This window comes from Trachypithecus francoisi, unplaced genomic scaffold (genome assembly GCF_009764315.1).
Source record: "Trachypithecus francoisi isolate TF-2019V2 unplaced genomic scaffold, Tfra_2.0 Lachesis_group11, whole genome shotgun sequence".
NCBI lineage: Eukaryota > Metazoa > Chordata > Mammalia > Primates > Cercopithecidae > Trachypithecus > Trachypithecus francoisi.
This window is the reverse complement of record NW_022681456.1, coordinates 84,608,748-84,636,678: the sequence shown is the minus strand read 5'-3', so window position 1 is coordinate 84,636,678 and position 27,931 is coordinate 84,608,748. Positions and strand designations below refer to the sequence as shown.

At 44.6% G+C, this 27,931-nt stretch overlaps 1 protein-coding gene across 5 annotated transcripts; it reads left to right on the top strand.

The window, feature by feature from the left end:
• Window positions 1-110: 110 nt before the first annotated feature.
• Window positions 111-25,620, top strand: TMBIM6 (transmembrane BAX inhibitor motif containing 6). 5 transcript variants are annotated; one of them, XM_033222154.1, is made up of 11 exons: window positions 163-217; window positions 557-715; window positions 15,047-15,132; window positions 15,876-15,984; window positions 18,467-18,587; window positions 20,802-20,850; window positions 20,971-21,068; window positions 21,274-21,353; window positions 21,819-21,919; window positions 24,305-24,380; window positions 25,479-25,620. In XM_033222154.1, the coding sequence occupies exons 3-11, from the start codon at window positions 15,077-15,079 to the stop codon at window positions 25,500-25,502; spliced, it is 714 nt and encodes a 237-aa protein (XP_033078045.1). In that variant the 5' UTR covers window positions 163-217; window positions 557-715; window positions 15,047-15,076; the 3' UTR covers window positions 25,503-25,620. The 5 variants fall into 5 exon arrangements, with proteins under 5 accessions (XP_033078043.1, XP_033078045.1, XP_033078044.1 ...); XM_033222153.1 differs by having other exon boundaries at window positions 557-881; XM_033222155.1 differs by having other exon boundaries at window positions 552-715.
• Window positions 25,621-27,931: the final 2,311 nt, after the last annotated feature.

Genomic DNA, 27,931 nt, shown 5'->3' with positions numbered 1-27,931 from the left:
GGCCTCTGAACTAAGCAGCCGTTGTTTTTGCACGTACAGCCAATGGAAAGGCAGAAGTGCGGTCAACGGCCAATGAGGACTGGTTTTAAGCGGACCACAGGGCGGGGCTTCCCTCGAGAGGCGGACGCCGGATAAAGGATCGGGAGCGGACGTGGGTGAGTCAGAGCACATCCGGTGTTAGAAGCGCCAGTAGGCTTTGGAGTGGCCGGTTAGGAAGGTACGTCTGGAGTTAGTACTGGGCGAACTGGGAGTGAGAAATGGAAAGGGAGTTAGCAGTTACTGTCTGAGCAAGAGTGGGAGTAGCTTCCGTCTGCGGACAGATGGCACCTGAAGGAACGAGGCCCTGCTCGGAGACCAGATTCGGGAAAACTGGGCGGAGAGGGAAGCGAGGGAACTAGTGCTGCGCATGCGCAACAGTGCTGTAGCGGGGGGGGGGGGTGGGGTGGGGTTGGGCGGAGGCGAGTCTGCGGGGTTTTGCCGGGGGGCGCCGAGACTGGCGAAGGACCATTGTCAGCCCGCATTTTCCTTTTTCCAGCTCCTCCTCCACTAAGTGTAGACACAGGACCCCTTGGCCCAGCTTCTTTCGTTCGAATTCAGACCACGTCCTTCCGAGGTGAAGGAACGCGAAACCCCACCCAACCGATTGCTTTTCGGTTGCTGGCGGGTTCTCGGGTCGGGCTGACCCTGGGTGAGCGACCCGGAGCCGAGTCTCGAGGTGGGGTCTGTCGGGCGGGTGATGTAACACACTGTGACACGCGAGGCTCCTTAGTTACTTCTTAGCCAACGGCAGAGGCGGGAGGTGAGAGGAGGCTGGGGCTGGGGCTGCCTTCCGAGGCCCATGAGGAGGCCCCGCTCTGTACGGATTGGTTACCTTTGGGCAGGTGAGGTGGCTTTGTTTGTTTGGTCTTGAGCTTTTGTGGGCGTCTAAGTCTGCTCAGGAAGGGCGTCGTTGGGCAGTTTTTATCTTGGGCCTATTTGCTGGATCTGTGGTAACAGATAGGCTTTGGTATCTTTCTATATTTACTAAGTGTAGAATTACTATCCCGTGCCAGCCCGGGCTGCTTGGGGTCATCAGCCTTTCGTTGACCACCCCCACAACAAAAATCACTATGAACTTGAGACTGTGTTCTAGCAATTTGTGAATGTGTAACCCAGTAGAAGGGCTGACTGTGCTTGAAACAGACAAGGATTGTAAGGTCAAAGGTAAATAAATGGTAAATGGGCTTTTCTAGTTACTTCTTGATATTTACAGTGTCCCTTTTGTCTGTATGTGTGGTTTAAGAATTTAATTCTGGAACGATATCGGAATTGCATAAACACATTTCTTATGGCCTGTGTATACACATTTTTTTCCTGTAATTATTTACACTCTTTGGTGTTTTCTTGTTCCTTTTTGTTGTCTAATATTTTTTGTTCTGGCCTAAAGAATGTGTTGACGTTTAGATTGTCTGCCACTTTCCTCCAGTAGGGACAGAATAGTTGAACCCTTGAGAAATACAGTCTGTACTTTGGATCCAGAGTTTCCTTCTTACGTTATTCATCTGGTTGTGGAAACATGGCTTAGTACCTTCCTTCTTTTTTTTTTTTTTTTTTTTTTTGAGGCAGAGCCTCACTGTCGCCCAGGCTAGAGAGCAGTGGCACAATCATGGCTCACTTGAACCTTGACCTCCCCTGCCTTAGGTGATCCTCCCACCGCAGTCTCCTGAGTAGCTAGGACCACAGGTGGACGTCACCAACTCCAGCTAATTTTTGTATTTTTTGTGGAGTTGGGGTTGCACCATGTTGCCCAGGATGACCAACTCCTGTACTCAAGCGATTTATTTATTGTTATTACTATTACGGTTTTTTGAGACATCTCACTTCCTTACCCAAGCTGGGGTGCAGTGGTGCAATCTCAGCTCACTGCAGCCTCCGCCTCCCGGGTTTTTGCAATTCTCATGCCTCAGCCTCCTAAGTAGCTGAGATTACAGGCGCACCACCACGCCCATCTAATTTTTGTATTTTTAGTAGAGACGGGCTTTTGCCATGTTGTCCAGCCTGGTCTCGAACTCCTGACCTCAAGTGATTCGCCTGCCTCGACCTCCCAAAATGCTAGGATTACAAGTGTAATCCTTTCCTAAAGAATAATAGTCATCTCTCCTAAAGAATAAGAAAAGGTAAAATTAATCCAGATACTTAGCATTTTCAAGTTATTTCCCTGATTAAAGATATACTTCATGCTCTTTATACAAACGCTGAAAATGCAGAAAAAATGTCATAGGAATCAATGTATGTTTTGGGAGTTTTTTGTTTTAAAGATTTGTCTTCACCTGTGGCTGAAACTTACTTTTGAAAGCTTATATAAATGAAAACTTATTTTTCTACTGTAGGATGGAATAGTAAAAAGAGCACTAGACTATAGTGGTCAGAAGACCCCAAATCTGGTTCTGACTCTGCTATTTAACTTTCTAATGTTGGTCAAATCAATACTAATGTTTGTTTTAGTACTTTATGTTGATTTCACATAGATTTTCTTATTGGCATTCAGTAGAGCAGGTACTAATCATCATTATCTTACAGATGAGGAAGCTGAGATAACCTTAGGTAAAATGATTTTTCCTAGGTTATGTGGTTGAAAGTGGCAGCACTTGTGACACCAAATCCTGTCCTCTTGCCAGTATTGCGTTGCCTTTTTGAACTTAAAAAAGATGTATATTTAAAGTGGGCCTAATCTTGCCCTTTCTTCGTGGGTTGATGTGTGGGGATTAAAAGGCATATGTATATAAGAGCACCTTAAAAGTTCTAAATTTTATATAAATGTAGTCAGGAGTATTAGTATAGAAGGTACTACTGCTGGCCTGACGAGTTTCATTTTATTTCGTAAACTACCCAAGGGTATTAATTTCCTTTAGGGAAACCATTGAATATTCTGATGCTCTAACTAATGTTTTTCCTTTACTGCTTTGACCTGGTTATAGAATCTGGTAGAAGTGTCTTCTACCACTCTGTTTTATTCCCCCAGAGTTTCTAACCAAACTGCATGCAGCCCTTCGTAGTTTATACACATTTTGTTTTCCAAAGATGGTGTTCAAGACCAAGGAGAAGCCTGTCTCCTTGACTTTAAGGTTACTTGAGTGACCCCTTGAGGTAGGTTCCACTCTGAGCCAGCTGGGGAATGTTGACTTAAGGTTACAGCACTCTTGATATGATAATAGGTTCTAAATTTGCTCTAGAGACTCTGTAGTGCTTATATCTTGGGGATAGCTGAGCTGAACCAGATGCAGACTCTGAGGGGTGAGAAGTTTCTGCACAATTAACTGGAATCCAAAACACTTGAAAAAGGAGCTTCAAGAGTGAGGGTGGGCCGGGCGCGGTGGCTCAAGCCTGTAATCCCAGCACTTTGGGAGGCCGAGACGGACGGATCACGAGGTCAGGAGATCGAGACCATCCTGGCTAACACGGTGAAACCCCGTCTCTACTAAAAATACAAAAAACTAGCTGGGCGAGGTGGCAGGTGCCTGTAGTCCCAGCTACTCGGGAGGCTGAGGCAGGAGAATGGCCTAGACCCAGGAGGCAGAGCTTGCAGTGAGCTGAGATCCGGCCACTGCACTCCAGCCTGGGCGACAGAGCGAGACTCCGTCTCAAAAAAAAAAAAAAAAAAAGAGTGAGGGTGAAGTGGGTGTGCTGTTTGTCCTAATCTGTGTGTGCTCCCATTTGGGCTAAATATGGTGTCATTGGGGAGGGATTACTGGTTTATAGTGGAAGAAGATTATTTAGGATTTTGGGGCCTTCTTAGGATTCCGTATCTGTCAAACAGTTGTTAATAGAGAAGGAGATGCAGTAGTGTCAAAGTTTGGTACAAAAAATAATTTACTGAAGGCAGTAGACATTTCATCTCCAGTTACTGTTTTGGTTTTGAGTCAGCCCCCTAGAGAGATGGATTCAGTATTAGCAAATCCAGGGATTTGGGTCCAAGTTAAGGGAGAGGCTGGGACATCTAAGGTGTCCACCTGGGAAGATGAAAGCTCAGCCCTACTTGAATGAAACACAATTCCTTGGATTGTTCCTAAACTGAACTGACCTACCTCCTGGGAGTGTCAGGGAAAGCATCAAGCTATTAAGCATTTACTTCATCAAATCCTTTACCATATCATATTATCACTTAGTGGCTATTAGGCTGTCTCAGAATGCCCATGGCCCTGTGGGAGAAGAGCGATAGTATAAATGTGCTAGAGGAAAGGTATGCCATTTAAGCAAAAGTACAGACAGGCCCCAATTTATGATATTTGACTTAAAGATTTTTTACTTTATAATGATGCAAAAGTTCTGCTTGTTTGTTAGAAACTGTACTTCAGGCCGGGCACAGTGGCTCATGCCTGTAATCCCAGTACTTTGGGAGGCCGAGGTGGGCAGATCAGTTGAGGTCAGGAGTTCGAGACCAGCCTGGCCAACATGGCAAAACCCTGTCTCTACTTAAAATATAAAAATTAGCTGGTCGTGGTGGCACACGCCTGTGATCCCAGCTACTTGGGAGGCTAAGGCATGATAATCGCTTGAATCCGGGAGGCGGAGGTTGCAGTGAGCTGAAATCATACCACTGCACTCCAGCCTGGGCGACCGAGCGAGGCTGTCTCAAAAAAATAAAAACAAAAGAAACTGTACTTTAAATTTTGAATTTCCTTCTTTTCCCAGACTAGGGATATCTGGTGTGATGCTTTTACATGAGATATTGAACACTTTATTGTAAAGTAGCCTTTGTGTTAGATAGTTTTGCCCAACTTCCGACTAATGTAAGCGTTTTGGGCACATTTAAGGTAAGGTAGGCTAGGCTTAAGCTATAATGTTTGGTAGGTTATGTGTAGTAAATGCATAAATTACAGTATTTTCAGTTTACAATGGGATTATTGGGATGTAACTTCATTGTAAATCGAGCATCTGTACTTTTAACTAGTAATGAGATTTTTCAAGTGCTTTTACATTTCAGTTTATAATTTTCTTTTCTTTTTTTTTGAGATGGAGTCTCACTCTGTCATCCAGGCTGGAGTGCAATAGTGCCATCTTGGTTCACTGCAACCTCTGCCTCCCAGGTTCAAGCCATTCTCCTGTCTCAGCCTCCTGAGTTGCTGGGATTACAGGCGCCCACCACAACGCCCGGCTTGTTTTTGTGTTTTTAGTAGAGTTGGGGTTTCACTGTGTTGGCTAGGCTGGCCTCGAACTCCTGACCTTGTGATCCTCCCACCTTGGCCTCCCAAAGTGCTGGGATTACAGGTGTGAGCCACCGTGCCTAGCCTATAATTTTCTACCACTATCCGCCTCTGAACTTATTATTATTATTATTACTATTTTTGAGACAGGGTCTCACTCCCTCACCCAGGCTGGAGTGCAGTGGCGCAGTCTTGGCTCACTGCAACCTCCGCCTCCTGAGTTCATGCAATTCTCTGGTCTCAGCCCCCTGAGTAGCTGGAATTATACAGGCATGTGCCACCACACTCAACTAATTTTTGTATTTTTAGTAGAGATGGGCTTTCGCTGTGTTGGCTAGGCTGGTCTTGAACTCCTGACCTCAAGCAATTTGCCTGCCTCGACTTCCCAAAGTGCTGGGATTATAGGTGTGAGCCGCCACACCTGGCCCCTCCAAATTAATTTTACTTAATTTCGGGGTAAATTTTTTTTTTTTTTTTTTTTTTTGAGGCGGAGTCTCACTCTATCGCCGGGCTGGAGTGCAGTGGCCGGATCTCAGCTCACTGCAAGCTCCGCCTCCCGGGTTTTACGCCATTCTCCTGCCTCAGCCTCCCAAGTAGCTGGGACTACAGGCGCCCACCACCTCGTCCTGCTAGTTTTTGTATTTTTAGTAGAGACGGGGTTTCACCGTGTTAGCCAGGATGGTCTCGATCTCCTGACCTTGTGATCCGCCCGTCTTGGCCTCCCAAAGTGCTGGGATTACAGGCTTGAGCCACCACGCCCGGCCAATTTCGGGATACAGCTACCTGTGAGTTAATACAGCTTTCAGGATACAGCCTGAAGGATACATCCTTCAGGATACAGCTACCTGTGAGTTAATGGTTGAGTAATTTTTTAAAAAGTTAATTTACATGACATGTAAATTAGCCTGGGATAAATGTATTCTAAAACTAGACTTTTTTTTCCTTTCTTTTCTTTTTTTTTTTTTTGAGACAGAGTCTTACTCTGTCACCCAGGCTGGAGTATAGTGGCGCGATCCCGGCTCACTGCAACCACAGTCTCTTGGGTTCAAGCGATTCTCCTGCTCCAGCCTCCCGAGTAGCTGGGACTACAGGCATACATCACCACACCTGGCTAATTTTTTTTGTTTTTAGTAGAGACGGGGTTTCACCATGTTGGCCAGGCTGCTCTCGAACTCCTAACCTCAAGTGATTCGCCTGCCTCAGCCTCCCAAAATGCTGGGATTACAGGCTAGACTTTTTTTTTTTTTTTTTTTTTTTAGTAGAGACGGGGTTTCACCGTATTAGCCAGGATGGTCTCAATCTCCTGACCTTGTGATCCGCCCGTCTCGGCCTCCCAAAGTGCTGGGATTACAGGCTTGAGCCACCGCGCAGGCTAGACTTTTAAAAGAGAGAATAATCTACCGAAGACATTGTAGTAATGAGTATACCAGTAATAACAATGTTAGTACACCAGTAATAACAATGGCTACCATGTATTGAACTCATCCTGTGTACAAAGAGCTATTTTAAGAACTTTATTTGTATTATCTCACCTAATCTTCAGCCTTATGAAGTAAGGAATGTTATATATTAGTGTTTTACAAATGGTAGGCAAAACTGAAGTACAGTGAGGTTATGTGCCAGAAGCTTGCTGCATGTCGCACTGGTAAGGAAATAACTAGGATTCATAAGTAGCAGGCACTCTCAACCACTATGCAGGGGACATGGTTATACAGTGTATGAACATTACTCAGTAGTAAAAACTAATGAATGGAAAGCTTTCCTGGCCAAAAACACTGGAGAAGAAAGGAAGAGGAAGAGGAGGAAGAACTACTGAAAAATTACTAACAGTTCTTCCCCCTCCTTTTGTTTTTTTGAGACTGAGTCTGGCTCTCTGCCAAACTCTGCCTCATGGGTTAAAACGATTTTCCTTTCCCAGCCTCCTGAGTAGCTGGGATTACAGGCGTACACCACCATGCCGGGCTAATTTTTGTGTTTTTTTAGTAGAGACTGGGTTTTAGTTGGCCAGGCTGGTCTCGAACTCCTGATCTCAGGTGATCTACCCACTTAGGCGTCCCAAAGTGCTGGGATTACAGGCACGAGCCACCGTGCCCAGCCCTTTCCCCTCTTTTAAACCATGTGAGATTTTTCTTCTAAGTATCAGTTTGGTCCTTTCTAGATATGTGGGAACAAGGTTCAGGATGGTTGAATTAATACAACAGGAAAAAAGAACCATGTAATTGACAAACTAATTTTTTTTTTTTTTAATTTTATAAAACAGTTTTGCTGTGTTGCCCAGGCTGGGATGCAGTTACATTTTTGCTCTGTTACCAGGCTGGAGTGAAGTGACGTGATGATGGCTCACTGCAGCCTAAAATTCCTGGGCTCAAGTAATTCTCCTTCCTCAGCCTCCCAAGTAGTTGGGACAACAGGCGCACACCACCACACCAAGCTAATTTTTTAATTTTTTGCAGAGATGAGGTCTTGCTGTGTTGTCCAGGCTGGTCTGGAACTCCTGGGCTCAAGCGACCCTCCCACCTTGGCTTCCCAAAGTGCTGGGCTCACAGGTGGGAGACACTGCCTGGCCTAATTTTTTTTTTTTTGGAAGTGAACATAACCTTGAGATTTTATTGTCTTCATAATAAAACATAAACATATTTAATTAAATGTATGAACAGTGTTTCCTTGACTTGCTGTTTTAATGTTACTGTACACACCTAGGCTATGTCTGTCCTGCCTCCAGTGTTGCGTAGAATGCATACTGAATCCGTGATAGTTTTGTTTTGCATAGCTTTTGGCTACTTCAGCATGTTTCATATTGACTGTAGTTCCTAGGTGTGTGGGAATAGGATTGAAGAGAATGGTTGTGTGTGTGTGTGTGTGTGTGTGTGTGTGTGTATGTGTGTGTATGTTTTTTCTTTTAGAGACGTAGTCTTGCACTGTCTCCTGTGCTGGAGTGCAATGGCGCGATCTCAGTTTATTGCAACCTCCGCTTCCCTGGCTCAAGCGATTCTCCTGCCTCAGCCTCCCAAGTAACTGGGACTACAGGTGCCTGCCACCACACCCAGCTAATTTTTGTTTTTTTTTGTTTGTTTGTTTTTTGAGAAGGAGTCTCGCTCTGTCGCCCAGGCTGGAGTGCAGTGGCTTGATCTCAGCTCACTGCAAGCTCCGCCTCCCAGGTTCACGCCATTCTCCTGGTTCAGCCTCCCGAGTAGCTGGGGCTACAGGTGCCTGCCACCACTCCCGGCTAATTTTTTGTATTTTTTTTTTTTTTTTTTTAAGTAGAGCCGGGGTTTCACCGTGTTAGCCAGGATGGTCTCGATCTCCTGACCTTGTGGTCTGCCCGTCTCAGCCTCCCAAAGTGCTGGGATTACAGGCTTGAGCCACTGCGCCCAGCCTAATTTTTGTATTTTTAATAGAGACGGGATTTCACCATGTTGGCCAGGCTGCTCTCGAACCCCTGACCTCGTGATCTCACCTTGGCCTCCCAAAGTGCTGGGATTATAGGTGTGAGCCACCGCACCCAGCGTTTTTTTTTTTTGTTGTTGTTGTTGTTGTTTTTTTAAATTTAAGGCTGGACCCTTGATAATAGTCTTTCATTTTAGGATAAGGTAAGGGAGATACCTAGAACAAAACAACAAGGCATTTAACATAACTTAGGTGTCCACTGCTAAGAATACCTGTCTCCTACCAGCCCCTGCTGTCCCTCCCTTCCCAAGGAAAAGCAGACCACAGGAATATCTAACTCAAAATAATTATGCTTACTTGAGTTTTTTTCTTGGGAGAGCTGTGTATTAAACTCTTAGCTTTTTGTTTTTGCGTGGCTCTGGCAGAGGAGGCTGGTCATGGATACCACAGAATGACGACACTTCTGCAAAACTTTAGCAGTCTGTACATGACATGTTGACAGCTTCAGGTTTTCCTCTCCTGGGATGAAGGCATAACAGAGGAGGCTCTGAATACAATGAGAGGAATTTGTTTGTGATTAACACCTGAACATTTACTGCTCATTTACAAATGCAGTATAGGCAAAATTTCCACAACTCCAGGAGGCACTACCCACACTGTATTCTGTGTAAATAACCCCTCTTTATTTTAGGGTTGAATTAGTAAGTAATAGGCTTAGTTAGAGGTGTGAAAGGACTGCTGTATTGAATTTTTTAGCAGCTTGTAATTTACTTTTTTTCTTTATTGTGGTAAAATATACATAACATTTTAATGTGTTTTTTTAAAAATAAAGATTTTCATTTAACTGTGGGTTCATCTGGGAAGTCAGTGAGTTACTTGGTTAATGGTGATAATACTTCAAACCCTGTTAAGAGATGATTGCTCCTAGGATGGAAAATACTTGACATGAGAGCTGCTATTTTTGAGTTAAGTGCAACTTAATCTCGTTTGGCTGAGTTTGCACATCGGCCATTGAAATGTAGATATCTTTTCTGAGCTTCACTAGTTGAAGCTAAGATTGAAACTTGGTAAGTTTATTTTATCTGGCGAAACTTGTCAGAACAGTTTGATCTCATTACTTATCTGTATATGCTTGTCTGTTTGGAACAGATCTGGAGCAAACTATCATTTCTTTGGTTCTAAGACCTATGTATTCCCTCTCACGTTTTAACAATTTTGAAATTGTCATCTGTACATTGTATCATAAACATTAAATGACTACAGATGCTCCTCAAGACAGGGCTGCATCTGGAAAATCCCCATTGTAATTTGAAAATACCCAAAGTCGGCCGGGCGCAGTGGCTCAAACCTGTAATCCCAGCACTTTGGGAGGCCTAGGTGGGTGGATCACCTGACGTCAGGAGATCGAGACCATCCTGGCTAACACGGTGAAACCCCGTCTCTACTAAAAATACAAAAAATTAGCCGGGCGTGGTGGCGGGCGCCTGTAGTCCCAGCTACTCGGAGGCTGAGGCGGGAGAATGGCATGAACCCGGGAGGCAGAGCTTGCAGTGAGCTAAGATCGCGCCACTGCACTCCAGCCTGGGCGACACAGCGAGACTCCGTCTCAAAAAAAAAAAAAAAAAAACAAAGAAAATACCCTAAGTCGAAAATGTGGAAAATACTGTAAGTCGAAAATGTAAGTCCTTTTCTTTTTGTAAGTCATTTTTGTTTGTTTTTTGAAACGGGGTCTCGCTTTGTTGCCCAGGCTGGAGTACAGTAATGTGATCTTGGCTTACGGCAACCTCCGCCTCCCGGATTCAAGCGATTTTCCTGCCTCAGCCTCCCAAGTAGCTGGGACTATAGGGGCATGCCACCATGCCCAGCTAATTTTTGTATTTTTAATAGAGATAGGGTTTTGCTGTGTTGGCCAGACTGGTCTCAAACTCCTGACGTCAAAGTGATCCACCTGTCTCAGCCTCCCAAAGTACTGGAATTACAGGTGTGAGCCACCGTGCCCAACCTGTAAGTCATTTTTGAGTTAACGATATTTTTCATTTACAATGGGTGTATCCAGATGTAACCCATCGCAAATCAAGGAGTGTACTGAATGGGTATCAATTTCTCCCAGTGATAGGTCAACCCTGGTAAGTCAGGGACCATCTGTGCTTTACCAGATTTCTTTTTTTCTCCATAAAGCTATTAAAATTGCTGTGCACTTTTGCATCTACAATATTTGGTAGTTACATGTTTACTTAAATTTTGAAATAGTGATACTGAAAAACAGAAGCTTTGGTTATTTTTTAATGATTTCAAACCACAAGCTTCTATTAAAGTGAAATTGCTGTTTCACATCTCACTCCCGCCCCGCCCCAACCGACACAGCCTTTGATGGTTTTGGATTTTCCATCAACAGTTGTTAAGAGAGAACCAGAAAGAGGCAGTCAGTACCCCCTGGGAAATGTCAGAGCGGTATTTGAGAAAGGGGAGTTTCTGCCATTCTCCCCTCGAACAGATTCCACTGAGCAGAGTCTGGTTACCTGAGCGTTGCCGCTTTCTTAGAATCCCCTGGGTGTTTGAGGATCCACCCCCTCCACCCCCTACCCTTCTTTAATTCTTGTAATTGGAAGCAAGAGGTTCTTTAGCGTTGCTGTTGTGAATACTGAGAAACTTGGCTCTGAAGGTTGCTTCAGTATTGTTGTAAGTGCTGTCTAGGGATGTCATTAGGGATGTTAATGGGAAACCTTAAACAAAGACACTTTCCAGGTGATGAATTCTGCCATGCTGTAAGTGTGCTCTCTAGAGGACATATTCATATTCATCTTGGTTTTGGAAGGCTGTGGGTGGCCTTGTAACAACCTGCAATAATTGCACCATCTAGATCAAGAGGGCCCAGATCCCTGTAACTCAGAGGAGAGAGCAACAACCTTAGTAGGTTCTGCAGCTTCTCACTGTATCTGTCCTTAAAAACTGAACTAACAAAAGTTCTGAGGTGAGTAGTGATGTTGATGAGAGAAGAAAAGGAGAAATCAGAGAACGCAAGCCAGCCATTGTGAATGTTTCATTTGTGGGAGAGAGCCTCAGGAAGCAAATGATATTTATATCTTTCCACTGGCCCAGGATTCCTTAGAAGATTTGTTTGGGACGCCTGTAATCCCAGCACTTTGGGAGGCCGAGACGGGCGGATCACGAGGTCGGGAGATCGAGACCATCCTGGCTAACACGGTGAAACCCCGTCTCTACTAAAAATACAAAAAATTAGCCGGGTGCGGTGGCAGGCGCCTGTAGTCCCAGCCGTGATCATGCTACTGCACTCCAGCCTGGGCGACAGAGCGAGACTCTGTCTCAAAAAAAAAAAAAAAAGGCCGGGCGCGGTGGCTCAAGCCTGTAATCCCAGCACTTTGGGAGGCCGAGACGGGCGGATCACGAGGTCAGGAGATCGAGACCATCCTGGCTAACACGGTGAAACCCCGTCTCTACTAAAAACACAAAAACTAGCTGGGCGAAGTGGCGGGCGCCTGTAGTCCCAGCTACTTGGGAGGCTGAGGCAGGAGAATGGCGTAAACCCAGGAGGCGGAGCTTGCAGTGAGCTGAGATCTGGCCACTGCACTCCAGTCCGGGCGACAGAGCGAGACTCCACCTCAAAAAAAAAAAAAAAATTTGTTTGGGGACTGTAACTTTTATTACCTGGATGAATTGTTCTGAGTGTTGCTCTAGGTGCGCATTGGAGTGCTTCATTCAGTAGGTGGCCTTTCACACAACTTATCTTTTGTGTTTGAATCCCTTCCTGCCTGCCCCTCCTTTTCTGGTAGATTTAAAGTGGATGGGCATTAAGGCCCTGATAAGACTTTGGAGGATTTATATTTAGAAAAGATGAAAGTTCTTGACTCAGTCTTTAGCACTGTAGATTGAACATGTTTACTTAGGATTGCATGTGAAATGGGGGAGGGAGCAAAACTTAAGAACTTGACTTTATGGTATTGATGTAATCTAACCTGGATATAATTTAGTTTAAAAATACTCTTTTTGACATTGGGACACTTGGCAAAAATCTGAATAAGGTCTGTAGATTAGAAATAATATTGCATCGGTATTAATATCCTGTTTTGATAATTGCTTTCAGGATATACACACTGAAGTTTTTTTTTTTTTTTTTTTTTGAGACGGAGTCTCGCTCTGCCGCCCAGGCTGGAGTGCAGTGGCCGGATCTCAGCTCACTGCAAGCTCTGCCTCCCGGGTTCACGCCATTCTCCTGCCTCAGCCTCCCGAGTAGCTGGGACTACAGGCGCCCGCCACGTCGCCCGGCTAGTTTTTTGTATTTTTTAGTAGAGACGGGGTTTCACCATGTTAGCCAGGATGGTCTCGATCTCCTGACCTCGTGATCTGCCCGTCTCGGCCTCCCAAAGTGCTGGGATTACAGGCTTGAGCCACCGCGCCCGGCTGAAGTTTTGTTTTTTTTTGTTTTGTTTTGTTTTGTTTTTTTGAGATGGAGTCTCGCTTTATCGTCCAGGCTTGAGTGCAGTGGCCGGATCTCAGCTCACTGCAAGCTCCGCCTCCCGGGTTTACGCCATTCTCCTGCCTCAGCCTCCCGAGTAGCTGGGACTACAGGCGCCCGCCACCTCGCCCGGCTAGTTTTTTGTATTTTTTAGTAGAGACGGGGTTTCACCATGTTAGCCAGGATGGTCTCGATCTCCTGACCTCGTGATCTGCCCGTCTCGGCCTCCCAAAGTGCTGGGATTACAGGCTTGAGCCACCGCGCCCGGCTGAAGTTTTGTTTTTTTTGTTTTGTTTTGTTTTGTTTTGTTTTTGTGTTTTTGAGACGGAGTCTCGCTCTGTCGCCCAGGCTGGAGTGCAGTGGCCGGATCTCAGCTCACTGCAAGCTCCGCCTCCCGGGTTTACGCCATTCTCCTGCCTCAGCCTCCCGAGTAGCTGGGACTACAGGCGCCCGCCACCTCGCCCGGCTAGTTTTTTGTATTTTTTAGTAGAGATGGGATTTCACGGTGTTAGCCAGGATGGTCTCGATCTCCTGACCTCGTGATCCACCCGTCTCGGCCTCCCAAAGTGCTGGGATTACAGGCTTGAGCCACCTCGCCCGGCCCACACTGAAGTATTTAGGAGCACTGTGTCTGTGTGGTTACGGAAAAATATTTTTACATCTCTCTATGTATTGCTATATAGAGAGGGGATGAAGCAAATATGGTGAAATATTAGCATTTAGGAAATCTGGGTGAAGGTTGTACAGGAATTCTTTGTACTGTTCCAGCCTTTCTGTAGGAAAGGTTCTGAAACTGTCAAAAAATACCCCCCAAAAATTCTCCTTTCTGCATAAATTCCTTTTTTATGGAGGTAGAAACCTTTCTTTTTTTTAAAATTGTGAATCTTTTTCAGTTCAGTTCTTAAATGTATTAGGTGAGAAATTTTGATATGCATATATTTAAAATGGAAGTCTTAGTGCCAGACCCAGCTTTATATAGTCTTTTTTTTGTTCTGTTTTGTTTTTGAGGTGGAGTCTTGCCCTGTTACCCAGGATGGAGTGCAGTGGCGCGCGTCTTGGCTCACTGCAATCTCCACCTCCCGGGTTCAAGCAATTCTTCTGTCTTAGCCTCCCGAGTAGCTGGGATTGCAGGTATGCACCAACATACCTGGCTAATTTTTTGTATTTTCAGTAGAGACAGGGTTTCATCATGTTAATCAGTCAGGTCTCGAACTCCTGACCTCAGGTAATCCGCCCACCTCAGCCTCTCAGAAGTGCTGGGATTACAGGCGTGAGCCACCATGCCCGGCCGAGGGAATTCTTCAGCATCTTGAAACAGTGACAGAATTGCTTTATGTGCCAATGTCTAGGTGCTTTTAACTAGATTGTTTTTGTTTTTGTTTTTGTGTTTTTGAGACGGAGTCTCGCTCTGTCGCCCAGGCTGGAGTGCGGTGGCCGGATCTCAGCTCGCTGCAAGCGCCGCCTCCTGGGTTTACGCCATTCTCCTGCCTCAGCCTCCCGAGTAGCTGGGACTACAGACGCCCGCCACCTCGCCCGGCTAGTTTTTTGTATTTTTAGTAGAGACGGGATTTCACCGTGTTAGCCAGGATGGTCTTGATCTCCTGACCTCGTGATCCGCCCGTCTCGGCCTCCCAAAGTGCTGGGATTACAGGCTTGAGCCACTGCGCCCGTCTTAACTAGATTGTTAATTGAGAATCTCTCTTACAAACTTTCTGCCTTTTAAAGGGTCAAATTGCCTTCTGAAAGAACAGAAATCAAATGATAGTAACAAAATAGTTTGGGGGAGAAGAGGATGCATTCAATTCCTTTGTCCTCTTTAAGTGGTTGGCTGTGATTGCAAATACATTGTAGGACACATAAAAATAAAAATTGTTGTGTTACGGCTGTAGAATTTTAGGCAAGTTTTCATCTTTCTGAACTTATATGTTGCTTTTTTTTTCTTAATAAGCTGTTCGTGTGACTCCGTGTGACTTAATAACTCTAACCTTTCTTTGTTCTACAGAGTGGAGACTGTTGCACAGACTCTGGAACCATGAACATATTTGATCGAAAGATCAACTTTGATGCGCTTTTTAAATTTTCTCATATGTAAGTGTTTTGACCTTGACTGGTTTTGTACAGCATTTCTTGTCATATCTCTTTTTCCCTTTTTCGCGTTTATAACTTTTGTGTGTATAAGCTAATAAATTGGCCAGAATCCAGAGGACCTGATGAAAATGTCCAGATTCTACAGGTTGCTGTGTGGTTATTGGAAAGGCATTTATTCTAGTTTGGGTACTGATTATTCATAATCTTGGGCGTTTGATCTTCCTCAGTGTTTAAGATTCTGTTAACCTATTTTCAAAATATTATTATTATTATTATTATTTTTTTTTTTTTTTTTGAGACGGAGTCTCGCTCTGTCGCCGGGGCTGGAGTGCAGTGGCGGGATCTCAGCTCACTGCAAGCTCCGCCTCCCGGGTTCCCGCCATTCTCCTGCCTCAGCCTCCGGAGTAGCTGGCACTACAGGCACCCGCGACCTCGCCTGGCTAGATTTTTGTATTTTTTTTAGTAGAGACGGGGTTTCACCTTGTTAGCCAGGATGGTCTCGATCTCCTGACCTCGTGATCCGCCCGTCTCGGCCTCCCAAAGTGCTGGGATTACAGGCTTGAGCCACCGCACCCGGCCAAAATACTATTTTTTATTATAATATGCTTTCCTAAAAGTATTTCAGACTATTTGTAGGAGAACTTTTATATATTCCCAGAAAGGCAAAGAGATAAGTGATTCTTCTTAGTTTAGATATGAGATTGGTCTGGGAGTGATTGCTCTTACTCACATTCTTTTCTTAGAACCCCCTCAACGCAGCAGCACCTGAAGAAGGTCTATGCAAGTTTTGCCCTTTGTATGTTTGTGGCGGCTGCAGGGTCCTATGTCCATGTGGTCACTCATTTCATTCAGGTAAGAAAGATTTTCTCTCCTGGTTGCTGTGGTACAAATTACATTAGGAAAAACCAGCTCAGCAAGGTGGTCCAGGGACCCTGTTCTTCTCTTTAATCTTTATCAGTAGTTTAGGATTTAAATTCAGCCATTAAATCAGGACGTGTAAAGCCATTTTAATTTTCTGGCAACCGTGCCCCCTCTAAATACTGAAAACAGAATGCCTTAACCTTGGCACTGAATGGTGTGCTGCTGACGTACAAGACCCCCACCCACTGAGTAGATGCATGACGTGCATGCTGGGATTCTTTTGCACAGAAGCCTTTTTTATCTTTTCCACCATTCTTTACAAAACTCTGATTGTGTGATTAACTATCAGGAGAGGCGGGATTGAGATCTTTTTTTTAAGGAATTGACCCCTTTTATTTTCTAATAACTGTTGTCTGCATGGTTGGGTAAAAACCTTCAACAATTTGTTTTCCTGTATTGAGAGAGAATTTGGGTTTGGTCAACAGGAGTAGAAGGTACAGTTTGAGGAATAACCAGAAAGTTTGAAGACTTCTAACATAGTCCTGTCCCTTTGTAGAATGTTCCTTTTAGCATAAATGTAGAGGTGGGCCTCTGTTGGCATTTGCCACTGCTGAGAACTATCCTTACGTTCAGGCATCGCCTGGCAGGGATTGTGTGAAAAATTACTGTAGACACTCAAAAGATAGGGCTTTGATCGCTTGAGTTTTAGGCAAGGTTAGCCCTTAAATAAGGTAGTAAAATACAATCAATCCTTGTTATTCACAGATTCTATATTTGTGAATTCACCTACTCATTAAAATTTGTAACCCCAAAATCAATACTCATGGTACTTTTTGCAGACAGGCACAGAGTGGTGGAAAAGTTGAGTCACCCTGCTGTGCAGTGTTTTCAGCTGAGGTTGAACAAGACAGTGTTCTGCCTCCTTGTTTCAATTCTCATACTGTAAACAAATGTTCTTTTCATGGTCATTTAGTGCCACTTTCTTTGTATTTTTGTGCTTTTAATTGGTGATTTTGCTGGGTTTCTTTGAGTGGAGGTCTTGGTGTGTTGTCCTGACTGGTCTCAAACTACTGGGCTCAAGTGATCCTCGCACCTTAGCCTCCCAAGTAGCTGGAATTACAAGCACATGCCACCATGCTTGGCTTAATTTTGCTGTTTAGAATGCAGACAGCATAGTGCTGAAGTGCTGTCTAGTATTCCTGAGTGCAGAAAGACCGTAATGTGCTTTATGAAGAAAATGTGTTTATTAGATAAGCTTCATTCCGGCATGAGTTGTACTGCTGTTGTGACTGTGAGTTCAATGTTAAGGGATAAAAAATAATGTCAAATGAGGTGTCCTTAAACAGAAACACAGATAAAACAAGGTATCTATTGATCATTTGATGAAAATGTTGTGACCTTAGGCTTGCAGGAACCTACCTACCTTTTATTTCCCTCAGGAACAAGGGCTTACTAATTCATTGTCCACTGTGACTTTATAACATAAACACTGTGAATAATGAGAATCAACTTCTTCCTTTAAAGGAAGGAAGGAACTTCAGTGTCTACATCCATCCTTAATGATTTCTCTTTTTTCTAATGCCTGTAGCTTGTCCCACTTGAGTTTTAAAAAAAAGAAACACTTTTTTCTTACTACAAAGCTAATATGCATTCATTTTAGAAAATTCAGAAAACAGACTAGCAATGAGAAGGAAGTATTTTAAAAACTTCCCATCATCCAGAAATAACTAATGTTAACATTTTAGTACTTTACAGTCTTCTGTATATGTATGTGTCTTGGTGTTTTGGTTTTGGGGGGGTTTGTTTGTTTGTTTTTGTTTTTTTTGAGACGGAGTTTCACTCTTGTTGCCCAGGCTGGGGTGCAATAGCACAATCTTGGCTCACTGCAACCTCCACCTCCCGGGGTTCAAGCAATTCTCCTACCTCAACCTCCCGAGTAGCTGGGATTATAGGCATGCGCCACCACGCCCAGCTGATTTTGTATTTTTAGTAGAGACGGGATTTTCCCATGTTGGTCAGGCTGGTCTCAAACTCCTGACCTCAGGTGATTGGCCCACGTTGGCCTCCTAAAGTGCTGGGATTACAGGCATGAGCCACCATGTTTTTTTTAAGCTATCAAAAAGGGATCGTTTCTATTTCTTCTACAGATGGAATCTACTTTAAGCACTTGTCACGTTGATTCATCCTTTCTGTTTTTTGGGCAGGACTCACTCATAGTTTGACTTGGGTAGTTGTACTGTAGTTGAAGCCAGAAGAGCCTCCAGTATCCACCATGGTCCTGATTCTGTGCTTCAAGGCTTCTGGGTTCTCTCCTCAGCCTCATCCCTGAGAAAACACTACTTTTTCTCCTGCCTCCAGGTTATAAGCAAATGTTAGGAAGTTCAGACGAGTATTTGAACCCAATAAAGATGTCTTGCAAAATAAATTTGAAACTTTCAAGTGTTTAATGACTGATTGATTCTGACTCCGACAGGCTGGCCTGCTGTCTGCCTTGGGCTCCCTGATATTGATGATTTGGCTGATGGCAACACCTCATAGCCATGAAACTGAGCAGAAAAGACTGGGACTTCTTGCTGGATTTGCTTTCCTTACAGGTACATTAAGGGATTTGTCTAATTTTGAGGAGTGAACTACATTTTCAGTATCTCTGAACTCTCCACTTTTTTTTTTTTTTTTTTTTGAGACAGTCTCCCTCTGTCACCCAGGCTAGAGAGTGCAGTGGTGCGATCTCGCCTCACTGCAACCTCCGCCTCCCGGGTTCAAGTGATTCTCCTGCCTCAGCCTCCCAAGTAACTGGGATTACAGGCATGTGCCACCACATCCGGCTAATTTTTGTGTTTTTAGTAGAGACAGGGTTTCACCATGTTGGCCAGGATGGTCTTGATCTCCTGACCTCGTGATCTGCTTGCCTTGGCCTCCCAAAGTGCTGGGATTACAGACGTGAACCACCACACCCAGCCTTTATTTATTTATTTATTTTATTTTAATTTTTTTTTTTGAGACTGAGTTTCACGCTTGTTGCCCAGGCTGGAGTGCAGTGGCACAATCTTGGCTCACTGCAATCTCCACCTCTGGGATTCAAGCGATTCTCTTGCCTCAGCCTCCCAAGTAGCTGTGATTACAGGCACCCACCACCACACTCGGCTAATTTTTTGTATTTTTAGTAGAGATGAGGTTTCACTACGTTGGCCAGGCTGATCTCGAACTCCTGACCTCACGATCCGCCCACCTTGGCCTCCCAGAGTGCTGGGATTACAGGCATGAGCCACTGCCCCGGCCCTAATTTTGTATTTTAGTAGAGATGGAGTTTCACCATGTTAGTCAGACTGGTCTTGAACTCCTGACCTCAGTAGTCCACCTCCCCTAGCCTCCCAAAGTGCTGGGATTACAGACGTGAGCCACCGTGCCTGGCCTTCCTGGCCTGCTTTCTAATTTCACATAGGTTCATTTTGTTTCCCCATCCATTAGGGGAAACTCTTTGTGAGTAACCACTATAACTCTACTTTTGTGTCCAAAAATAGCCATTGTGTACCTGAATGAATGATGTTCAAGAGCTTAGGTAGCATAACCTGCTAATAGTAGACATAGAACTTTTAATAAACTAGACCTGAGAATCTGACTTAGTTGCACCCACACTGGCAATTATCTTCTGTTCTGAGTCTTACAGACAGTGCATTAAAGCTATACATTGAGATCCATTGTGCAGGACACTTTGCTGATTCTCAAAAAAAGAAAGACACAGCTCTTGTAGAATTGTCATAAAGGAAGCAAGACTCAAGCTATGTAATAAAAATACTTGCAAAACAACATTTGAATTAGAACAGCTTGTTCTGAGTGACAGTCTAATATATATAGTGTTGGAGAAATTTTAGAAAGGAAGAGATTTAGGGATTAAGATTTTTGCATCAGGGCAAGCTAATTTTTGAAGGCATTAAGGGGTGGAATTATCAGAAGGAAGGAGGAAAGTAATTAGAATGAAAGAAATGTTGAAGCTGGAACAGGTTACCCTCCCGTTGGCAGGTGTCCACCTACAGAACCAGTCTGGCCTTTCTTTGCTACAAAGGGGAGTTGGTCCTCCATGACTATAAGGTTGCTGGCCACAAGGCACTGTTTTGCTCTTTATCCTTTTTTTCTTATTCCTGATCTGGCCTATATTACCATCTCACATCACTCTAGCTCTGAAATGTTTGACATGCCTGCTTTATTTTCTTCTAATTTCTGTTCCCTCCCTGAGGTCATTCATGATTTTCAGCTAAGAGCACAATTTTGCAGCTACTTCTATTTAAAAAAAATAAAAAGCAAAAACAAAAAAACACAGGTATACGTTTATTTATTTATTTTTTATTTTTATTTTTATTTTGAGACGGAGTCTTGCTCTGTCACCCAGGCTGGAGTGCAGTGTCCGGATCTCAGCTCACTGCAAGCTCCACCTCCCGGGTTTATGCCATTCTCCTGCCTCAGCCTCCCGAGTAGCTGGTACTACAGGCGCCAGCCACCTCGCCCAGCTAGTTTTTTTGTATTTTTTAGTAGAAACAGGGTTTCACTGTGTTAGCCAGGATGGTCTCGAACTCCTGACCTCGTGATCTGCCCGTCTCGGCCTCCCAAAGTGCTGGGATTACAGGCTTGAGCCACCGCACCCAGCCAAGTATACATTTTATTGAAAACAATTACAGCAGAGGGGAGAGAGATTTAACTCTTTAGTCCCTGTTAAGAGCATAAGTATGCCTATACTTTGGGATCAGCTTTTGGATGAGGATCCTATTCAAGAATTGATGGTAATACTGTTTTCTGGGTTTTTTGTTTTCTAGGAGTTGGCCTGGGCCCTGCCCTGGAATTTTGTATTGCTATCAACCCCAGGTAACTCTTTTGGTCATGTCTTACGTGCTTTTATCTTTATGAATATACCTTCATATATATATACCTTCATAATATGTATACCCTGTATACCCTTAATCTAATGGTCTTTTTCTCTAACAGCATCCTTCCCACCGCTTTCATGGGCACAGCCATGATCTTCACCTGCTTCACCCTCAGTGCACTCTATGCCAGGCGCCGTAGCTACCTCTTTCTGGGAGGTAAGTGTGAACTGGCAAACAGGGAATGGGGGCTCCTCTTTAGCCAGAATTCTCACTAGTACTCCTTCCTTACCCCTAACTCCTTTGCTACTATTGAGTTGAGGTTAAAAACCTTTATTCTGGGGAAAGTTAAGGAATGGCTTTAATGGAATTGCTTTACTTTGCTTTGGCTTTTCTCAAGACAGCTTTTTGCTGTGTCTTATAGGTATCTTGATGTCAGCCCTGAGCCTGTTGCTTTTGTCTTCCGTGGGGAATGTTTTCTTTGGATCCATTTGGCTTTTCCAGGTAAGACTTTGCCTAGAACTTTCTAGCAGCCGTTTGCCTCACACTTCTTTTCTTTTCTCTTTCTTTCCTTTTCTTTCCACTTTTCTATACTACTTTGGGCAGTGCTCTCTAAGCCTTCTTATTATCCTTCATAGGATGGAGCCTTCTGCCACAAGTGAAAACAGGCTGCACAAGTTTGGGCATTGTTAAGAGAAAATGGTTTGCTCAGACACCATTTTTGTAAGGCCAGTCTGGCAGTGGCTGCTTGTTAAAATGATTGAAACTCTTCCAGTGACCAGTGCAGTGTTGTGCCTAGGGAAGTAATGTGGTCTTCCCTAGGCTGCAGTTCTCATGAATGGTAATGTTGATAGGGTTCACATTTGATGTGCTTTCAAGTGGCCATGAGCCAGAAAGTATGGCTGTTTTTTTTTTTTTTTTTCACTGCAACTTCTGCTATGTAGTAATTTCATCTCATACATTTGTTAGGCAAACCTGTATGTGGGACTGGTGGTCATGTGTGGCTTTGTCCTTTTTGATACTCAACTCATTATTGAAAAGGCCGAAAATGGAGATCAAGATTATATCTGGTGAGTGTGGGAACTAGTCTTTAACAAGCATGAGGGTTGAGGCATACCGTTCCACAGCTGAACTTAGGTTGGCATTGGCTGAACATAGGTGGCCAAGCTTTGGGAGTGTATGTGATAGGAAACCCACGGTTTTGGAACTGTGTACCATAATCTTCCTAAATTCCTGAAAGACTTCACGTTTTGTAAAAATCTGGGCTAATAGGCCCAGTGTGGTGGCTCACACCTATAATTGCAGCACTTTGGGAGGCTGAAGCAGCTGGATCGCTTGAGCTCAGAAGTTTGAGACCAGCCTGGGCAACATGGCGAAATCCCATCTCTACTAAAAATATTAAAAAATTAACTGGGCATGGTGGCACATGTATATAATCCCAGCCACTCAGGAGGCTGAGGCACAAGAATCATTTCAACCTAGGAAGTGGAGGTTGAAGTGAGCCAAAATTGCGCCACTGCACTCCAGCCTGGCAACAGAGCAAGACCTGTCTCAAAAAATAAGTGGGGGCCAGGCGCGGTGGCTCATGCCTGTAATCCCAGCACTTTGGGAGACTGAGTTGGGCAGATCACGAGGTCAGGAGATCAAGACCACCCTGGCTAACACAGTGAAACCCCGTCTCTACTCAAAATACAAAAAATTAGCCAGGTGTGGTGGCGGGCGTCTGTAGTCCCAGCTATTCAGGAGGCTGAGGCAGGAGAATGGTGTGAACCTGGGAGGCCAAGGTTGCAGTGAGTGAATATCGCGCCACTGCTCTCCAGCCTGAACGACAGAGCGAGACTCTGTCTCAAAAAAAAAAAAGTATTGGGGGGTGGCTGATACATTTACATATCCATAGTGGCTGCCTCCAGACAGAAGCGAGGGAAAGAGATCTTTATCTTTTTCCTTTCTATACTTCTATATTCTTTAAACAATGAGTAGAAGATACACTTTGTTTTTGGAGGCAGGGTCTCGCTCTGTTGCCTAGGCAGTAAGTAATGTGGTGCTATGAACACAGCTCGCTGCAGCCTGAATTTCCTGTGCTCAAGCAGTCCTTCTGCCTCAGCCTCTTGAGTAGCTGGGACAACAGGCACATGTGACCATGCCAGGGTAATTTATTTTTTGTAGAGATGGGGTCTTACCATGTTGCCCAGATTGTTCTCAAGCAGTCCTCCTGCCTTGGTCTCCCAAGGTGTTGGGATTACAGGCTTGAGCCGCCATACCCAGCTACTTTGTTTTTTTTTTTGCTTGTTTTTTTTTTTTCAGACAGAGTCTTGCTCTGTCACCCAGGCTGGAGTGCAGTGGCACAATCTCAGCTCACTGTAACCTCTGCCTCCTGGGTTCAAGCGATTCTCGTGCCTCAGCCTCCCTAGTAGCTGGGATTACAGGTGTTCTCCACCACGTCCCGCTAATTTTTGTAATTTTAGTAGAGACGAGGTTTTGCCATGTTGTCCCATGAGGACATGGTCTCAAACTCTTGGCCTCAAGCAATCTGCCTTCCTCAGCCTCCCAAAGTGGTGGGATTACAGGCATGGGCCACCATGCCCAGCTCACTTTTTTTTTTTTTGAAACAGTTTTGCTCTTGCTGCCCAGGCTGGAGTGCAGTGGTGCGATCTTGGCTCACTGCAACTTTTGCCTCTCGGGTTCGGGTGATTCTCCTGCCTCAGCCTCCTGAGTAGCTGGGATTACAGGCATGCGCCACCATGCCTGGCTAATTTTGTGTTTTTGATAGAGATGGAGTTTCTCTGTGTTGGTCAGGCTGGTCTCGAACTCCGTACTCTGGTGATCCACCCACCTCGGCCTCCCAAAGTGCTGGGATTACAGGTGTAAGCCCCTGCACCTGGCACTTTTTTCTTTTTTAATGTAGGGATTCTCTCAAAGTCTCATGACTAGTGGTAGTTAAAGCTTCAGACTTGGACCTCTGCAGAGTCCAAAGCTCTTGAGACAAGGCTTGCTCTGTCACCCAGGCTACAGTAGGAGAGGCACTGTCATGGCTCACTGCAGACTCAGTCTCCCTGGGTTCAGGTGTTCCTCCCACCTCAGCCTCCTCAGTAGCTGGGATTGCAGGCGCATGCCACCATGCCCTGCTAATTTTTGTAGAGACAGGATTTTGCTGTGTTAACCAGGTTGGTGTCGAACTCCTGGGCTCAAGCAGTCCACCTCCCTCAGCCTCCCAAGATGTTGGGATTACAGGCATGAGCCACTGTGCCCGGTCCAGTCTCTTTTCTATATGCTGCATGACTTCGATGAGTCTGAAAGGATCTCAGACACCCGAGTTTTACTTCCTTAGTTGGGGGTAAAGTGTGGGAGAAGCTGGCTCGTAGGGGTGGGAGTGGGGTTTATATTCTGCATCTTTGTGAGCTTGTGGATAAAAGAAAGTCTGAAGTACAGATCCTAATCTGGTTCTTGCCTTTCAGGCACTGCATTGATCTCTTCTTAGATTTTGTTACTCTCTTCAGAAAACTCATGATGATCCTGGCCATGAATGAAAAGGTTTGTTAGCCCTCTCACCCAAAGATGAGAGAATAATGGCTCCTGAGCTTAGCATGTGTGTATGCTTCAGATTTGAAAACTTGCTCACACACTGTGTTAGGTCCAGAGTAACTGTAAGCAGGCCACTGAGTAAGAGGTAAACTATAAGTCTTCAGTTGTTAGAGAAAAAGCAACAAGTGAAAAAAAAAATTTTTTTAACTAATCCCTGAGCTTAGCATAAAAGGGAAAAAAGCTTCAGTGGCAGTAAACACAACCTACTATATGAATAATTTAAAGGCTATATAGTTGTGACTCAGAAAGGTATTGTGGAGGACACTGTAAATTTCAGAAGTAGACTAATATTATCCATTTGTTAGTCTTAGTTTTTTTTCCAAGGAAGCATTCTATATGGGGCTAATGAGTATCCAATATAGTCTAGTTCAGCAGTGGGGGAAACAACTGAAATGAGCTTTTCTTTACAGACCTTATGGAGCTTAGAGATAGCACAGTGGTAGTGGGAGCAGCTGACCAGATAGGGTTGCTGGCTCTATCTGGGCTGTGCCATGGTTGGACTGAGCATTAGGCAGATGTGCCAGTTTCAGAACAAGCAACCCAATTTTTATTCCTTTATACATTGGGCTTCCACCCAAGATTGAACGAAGAATTCTGCTGGACCAAATTATTTCTAAATGTCAGTTTATGCCAAAGAGTCATGCTCACTTTGCAGGGTGGAGCACTTCTCAGGCCTAATGGATGGTTGGTGGTCTTGGCCTCTAGTTTCACTCTTTTAGGATAGCGTGCCATTTACAGTCTTCACTGTTGGGATCTGAGCTGTGGTGGCTGTGAATAGCCTAGAATGGTCAGGCAGCCCACCTAGGCACTCCTGGGGTTGGGGTGGGGACATCTGCTTAACCTTTATTTTCGGTTGGTCTGTTGGCAACTTTGGGAACCACCAGTAAGACGTGGTTAAGATTCAGTTCTTGCTGAGCTAAGGAAGCATTTCTCATTTCTTTTTAATTGTCTGGCTCACTTCTAGTCCCTAAGTACATGCTCACTCAAGAGTTTTAGCTTGAATGTTAAATGTCAAAAATTAATTGGGTCATTTTTCTCTATTTCTAGGATAAGAAGAAAGAGAAGAAATGAAGTGACCATCCAGCCTTTCCCAATTTGACTTCCTCTCCTTCCACCCCTCATTTCCTTCTTGCACACATTACAGGTGGTGTGTTCTGTGATAATGAAAAGCATCAGAAAAGCTTTTGTACTTTGTGGTTTCCTCTATTTTGAATTTTTTGATCAAAAAACTGATTAGCAGAATATAGTTTGGAGTTTGGCTTCATCTTCCTGGAGTTCTCCTCACTCCCTTTTTTGTCAACCCAGTGCTCTACTTAGGCAGTCGACCTGCTGTGATGAGTAGTGGGACCAGCAGAGGGCGCTAACTTCAGAAGTCGCTTTCCCACCAGGCTTCACCCAGTGGACCTGAACTGTTCGGTAGGGCCACCCGGCCCTTCCTTCCTCATCGCTGTTTGGTATGCGCACAGTTCCTGTGGGACTGGGCCATGAGTTTTCCATTGGAAAGAAATTCAGTGGTCCCATTGTTAACTTAGCCTCATATCTGAACTGTCAGGCCCTACAAAGAAAATGGAGAGCCTCTTCTGGTGGATGCTTTGCTTCCTTTGAGCTGCCCATGCTGGTCTGGCAAACACACCTTTCTGCTTTGCCTTCACAAAAGTAATGTGTTCCCTTTCCCATCCCTTGCCTGATCCTCAGGGAGTCAGCCTGCTTCCATCCATGGGTGGGAAGACTTCAGCACAAAGGGAAGACTAATTCTTGTCAGGCATTTTTGAAAAGGTTGATTATGTGTATCAAGGTACAGCATCATAGGGTTCCCCTAAACTTGCCCTGTTTTTGTTTTTTTAGTTGGTTATCCCCTTACTGAGTGGCCTCTACTAAGTGGCTGTGATTAAATGTCTGAGCAAGGATAGGGAAGGGGAATGGTTGAGCCTGTGGAGCTCATTGTAACCACTCCTGCCAGACCTGTTTGGGGCAGCAGGGAGCAAACCTAGATAAGGACCTGTTTGGGGCGGTGGGGAGCAAAATCTCCTTTACCAACCAAGCAGTTCCTCGTTCACATGAACAGAATGGGGCTGTGATAACTTAGGAGGCAGCAATCCTAATAGTCCTTCAGTGCATTTTAGTCTGTCCCCAACTGGACACCAGTGGGTAGTATCAAGCCAGAGACTCAGGGCAGTAGATAAATGTTCATTTTACTGATGCACTTTAGTTTTTGGTCTGTTACCTGTTTTCCAGAAATTTGTGGCCTTTTAGGCGGGAGTTAGGTGGCCAAACTAGTGACAGCCCCAATCTCTGCAGTTTTGTGGCTTCAAGTGTAGGTGGACAGTCCTAATGGGGATCTCCAGCTCCTTTCCTGTGGGCTGCCACAGACAGCTGCCCACAGAAGGGCCAGTGTTGGGAGTGGTTGTGGCTCTGAGCTGCTCTACAGAGCCTCAGTGTGAGAGGATTGAGCCATTGAAAGCTCATTACCAATAGGACATAATTTTTGGCTCTCTCTGTTCACAACCAGTGCACAGATTGACACGGTGGCCTCAGGTTCACAGTGCACCGTGTTACTGTGCTATCCCATGAAACCATTTGTTCCTAAGTTGTGTTTATTCCTGAAGTGACATGTCACCCGGAAAAGCTCACTTTGAGGATGCTGTCCTCTGATGTAGCTGCTGCCTCCAGCCTCTGGCTTGAGAACTTACTAAAGGGACTTCCTTCCTGTTAACAACTCTCCATAAATTTGGTGATTCTCTGCCAGGCCTAAAAATTTGAGTTACATCTCCTGAAGCCAAACTCCACCTTCTGTGCTTTTTTGCTTGGGATAATGGAGTTTTTCTTTTAGAAACAGTGCCAAGAATGACAAGATATTAAAAAAAAAACTACTTTTAAAGAAAATGCCTAACAGATTTTTAATACAGTTATCTCTAATTACCACTTTATTTTCTAGTTCCTTGATTTTCAGCTCAGGCTGCATTCTAACTCATACTGTGAAGACAAAGGTGTTTTTGATTCAGAAATATATGAAATCTACATAGTCTTAATTTGTAAAAAATAAAGAAAATTCCTTAACCTTTCCTGGTGTTTGTGTTAAATTCGAGGGTACAGCTGGTCATGGAACTTGCGATACTGCCAGGTTTGCTAGTGGGGGCTGGCAGTGGGACACAATTGAGTTTGTGTCCTAAGTATGAATAGTGACAAAGACCCCCACTTAGACCTCCCACTCTGTAGCCCCAACATGCCACAAATGTTGAGAATTTTCTCTGTCAAATATGTAGGCCAGTTTTGTTTCCAGTCCTCTCCACCCGCTGCCACCTTTGCTGTATGTTGTTTGTGGTGGTATGTGCAGTTGGTTCAGATGTGCAGCCAAGCTTTGGAATTTGAGGATGCATAATGGAAAAAAAGGCAAATGATACCCACTAATTCTGCAAGTATTTTTGTTGACCCACTGCTGCCAGGCTGTATTTTAAGTGCGTTAGTTAATAAAAGTGTAAAAGTTGGCCAGTCATGGCTCA

What these genes read in the sequence shown, in the direction of transcription:
- TMBIM6 (XM_033222152.1), top strand. Translation starts at nt 15,077, where the DNA reads ATGAACATATTTGATCGAAAGATCAACTTTGATGCGCTTTTTAAATTT. An exon ending in TGTATTGCTATCAACCCCAG is followed by an intron (nt 20,851 to 20,970) that starts GTAACTCTTTTG and finishes TTTCTCTAACAG; the next exon opens with CATCCTTCCCACCGCTTTCA. An exon ending in TCCTGGCCATGAATGAAAAG is followed by an intron (nt 24,381 to 25,478) that starts GTTTGTTAGCCC and finishes CTCTATTTCTAG; the next exon opens with GATAAGAAGAAAGAGAAGAA.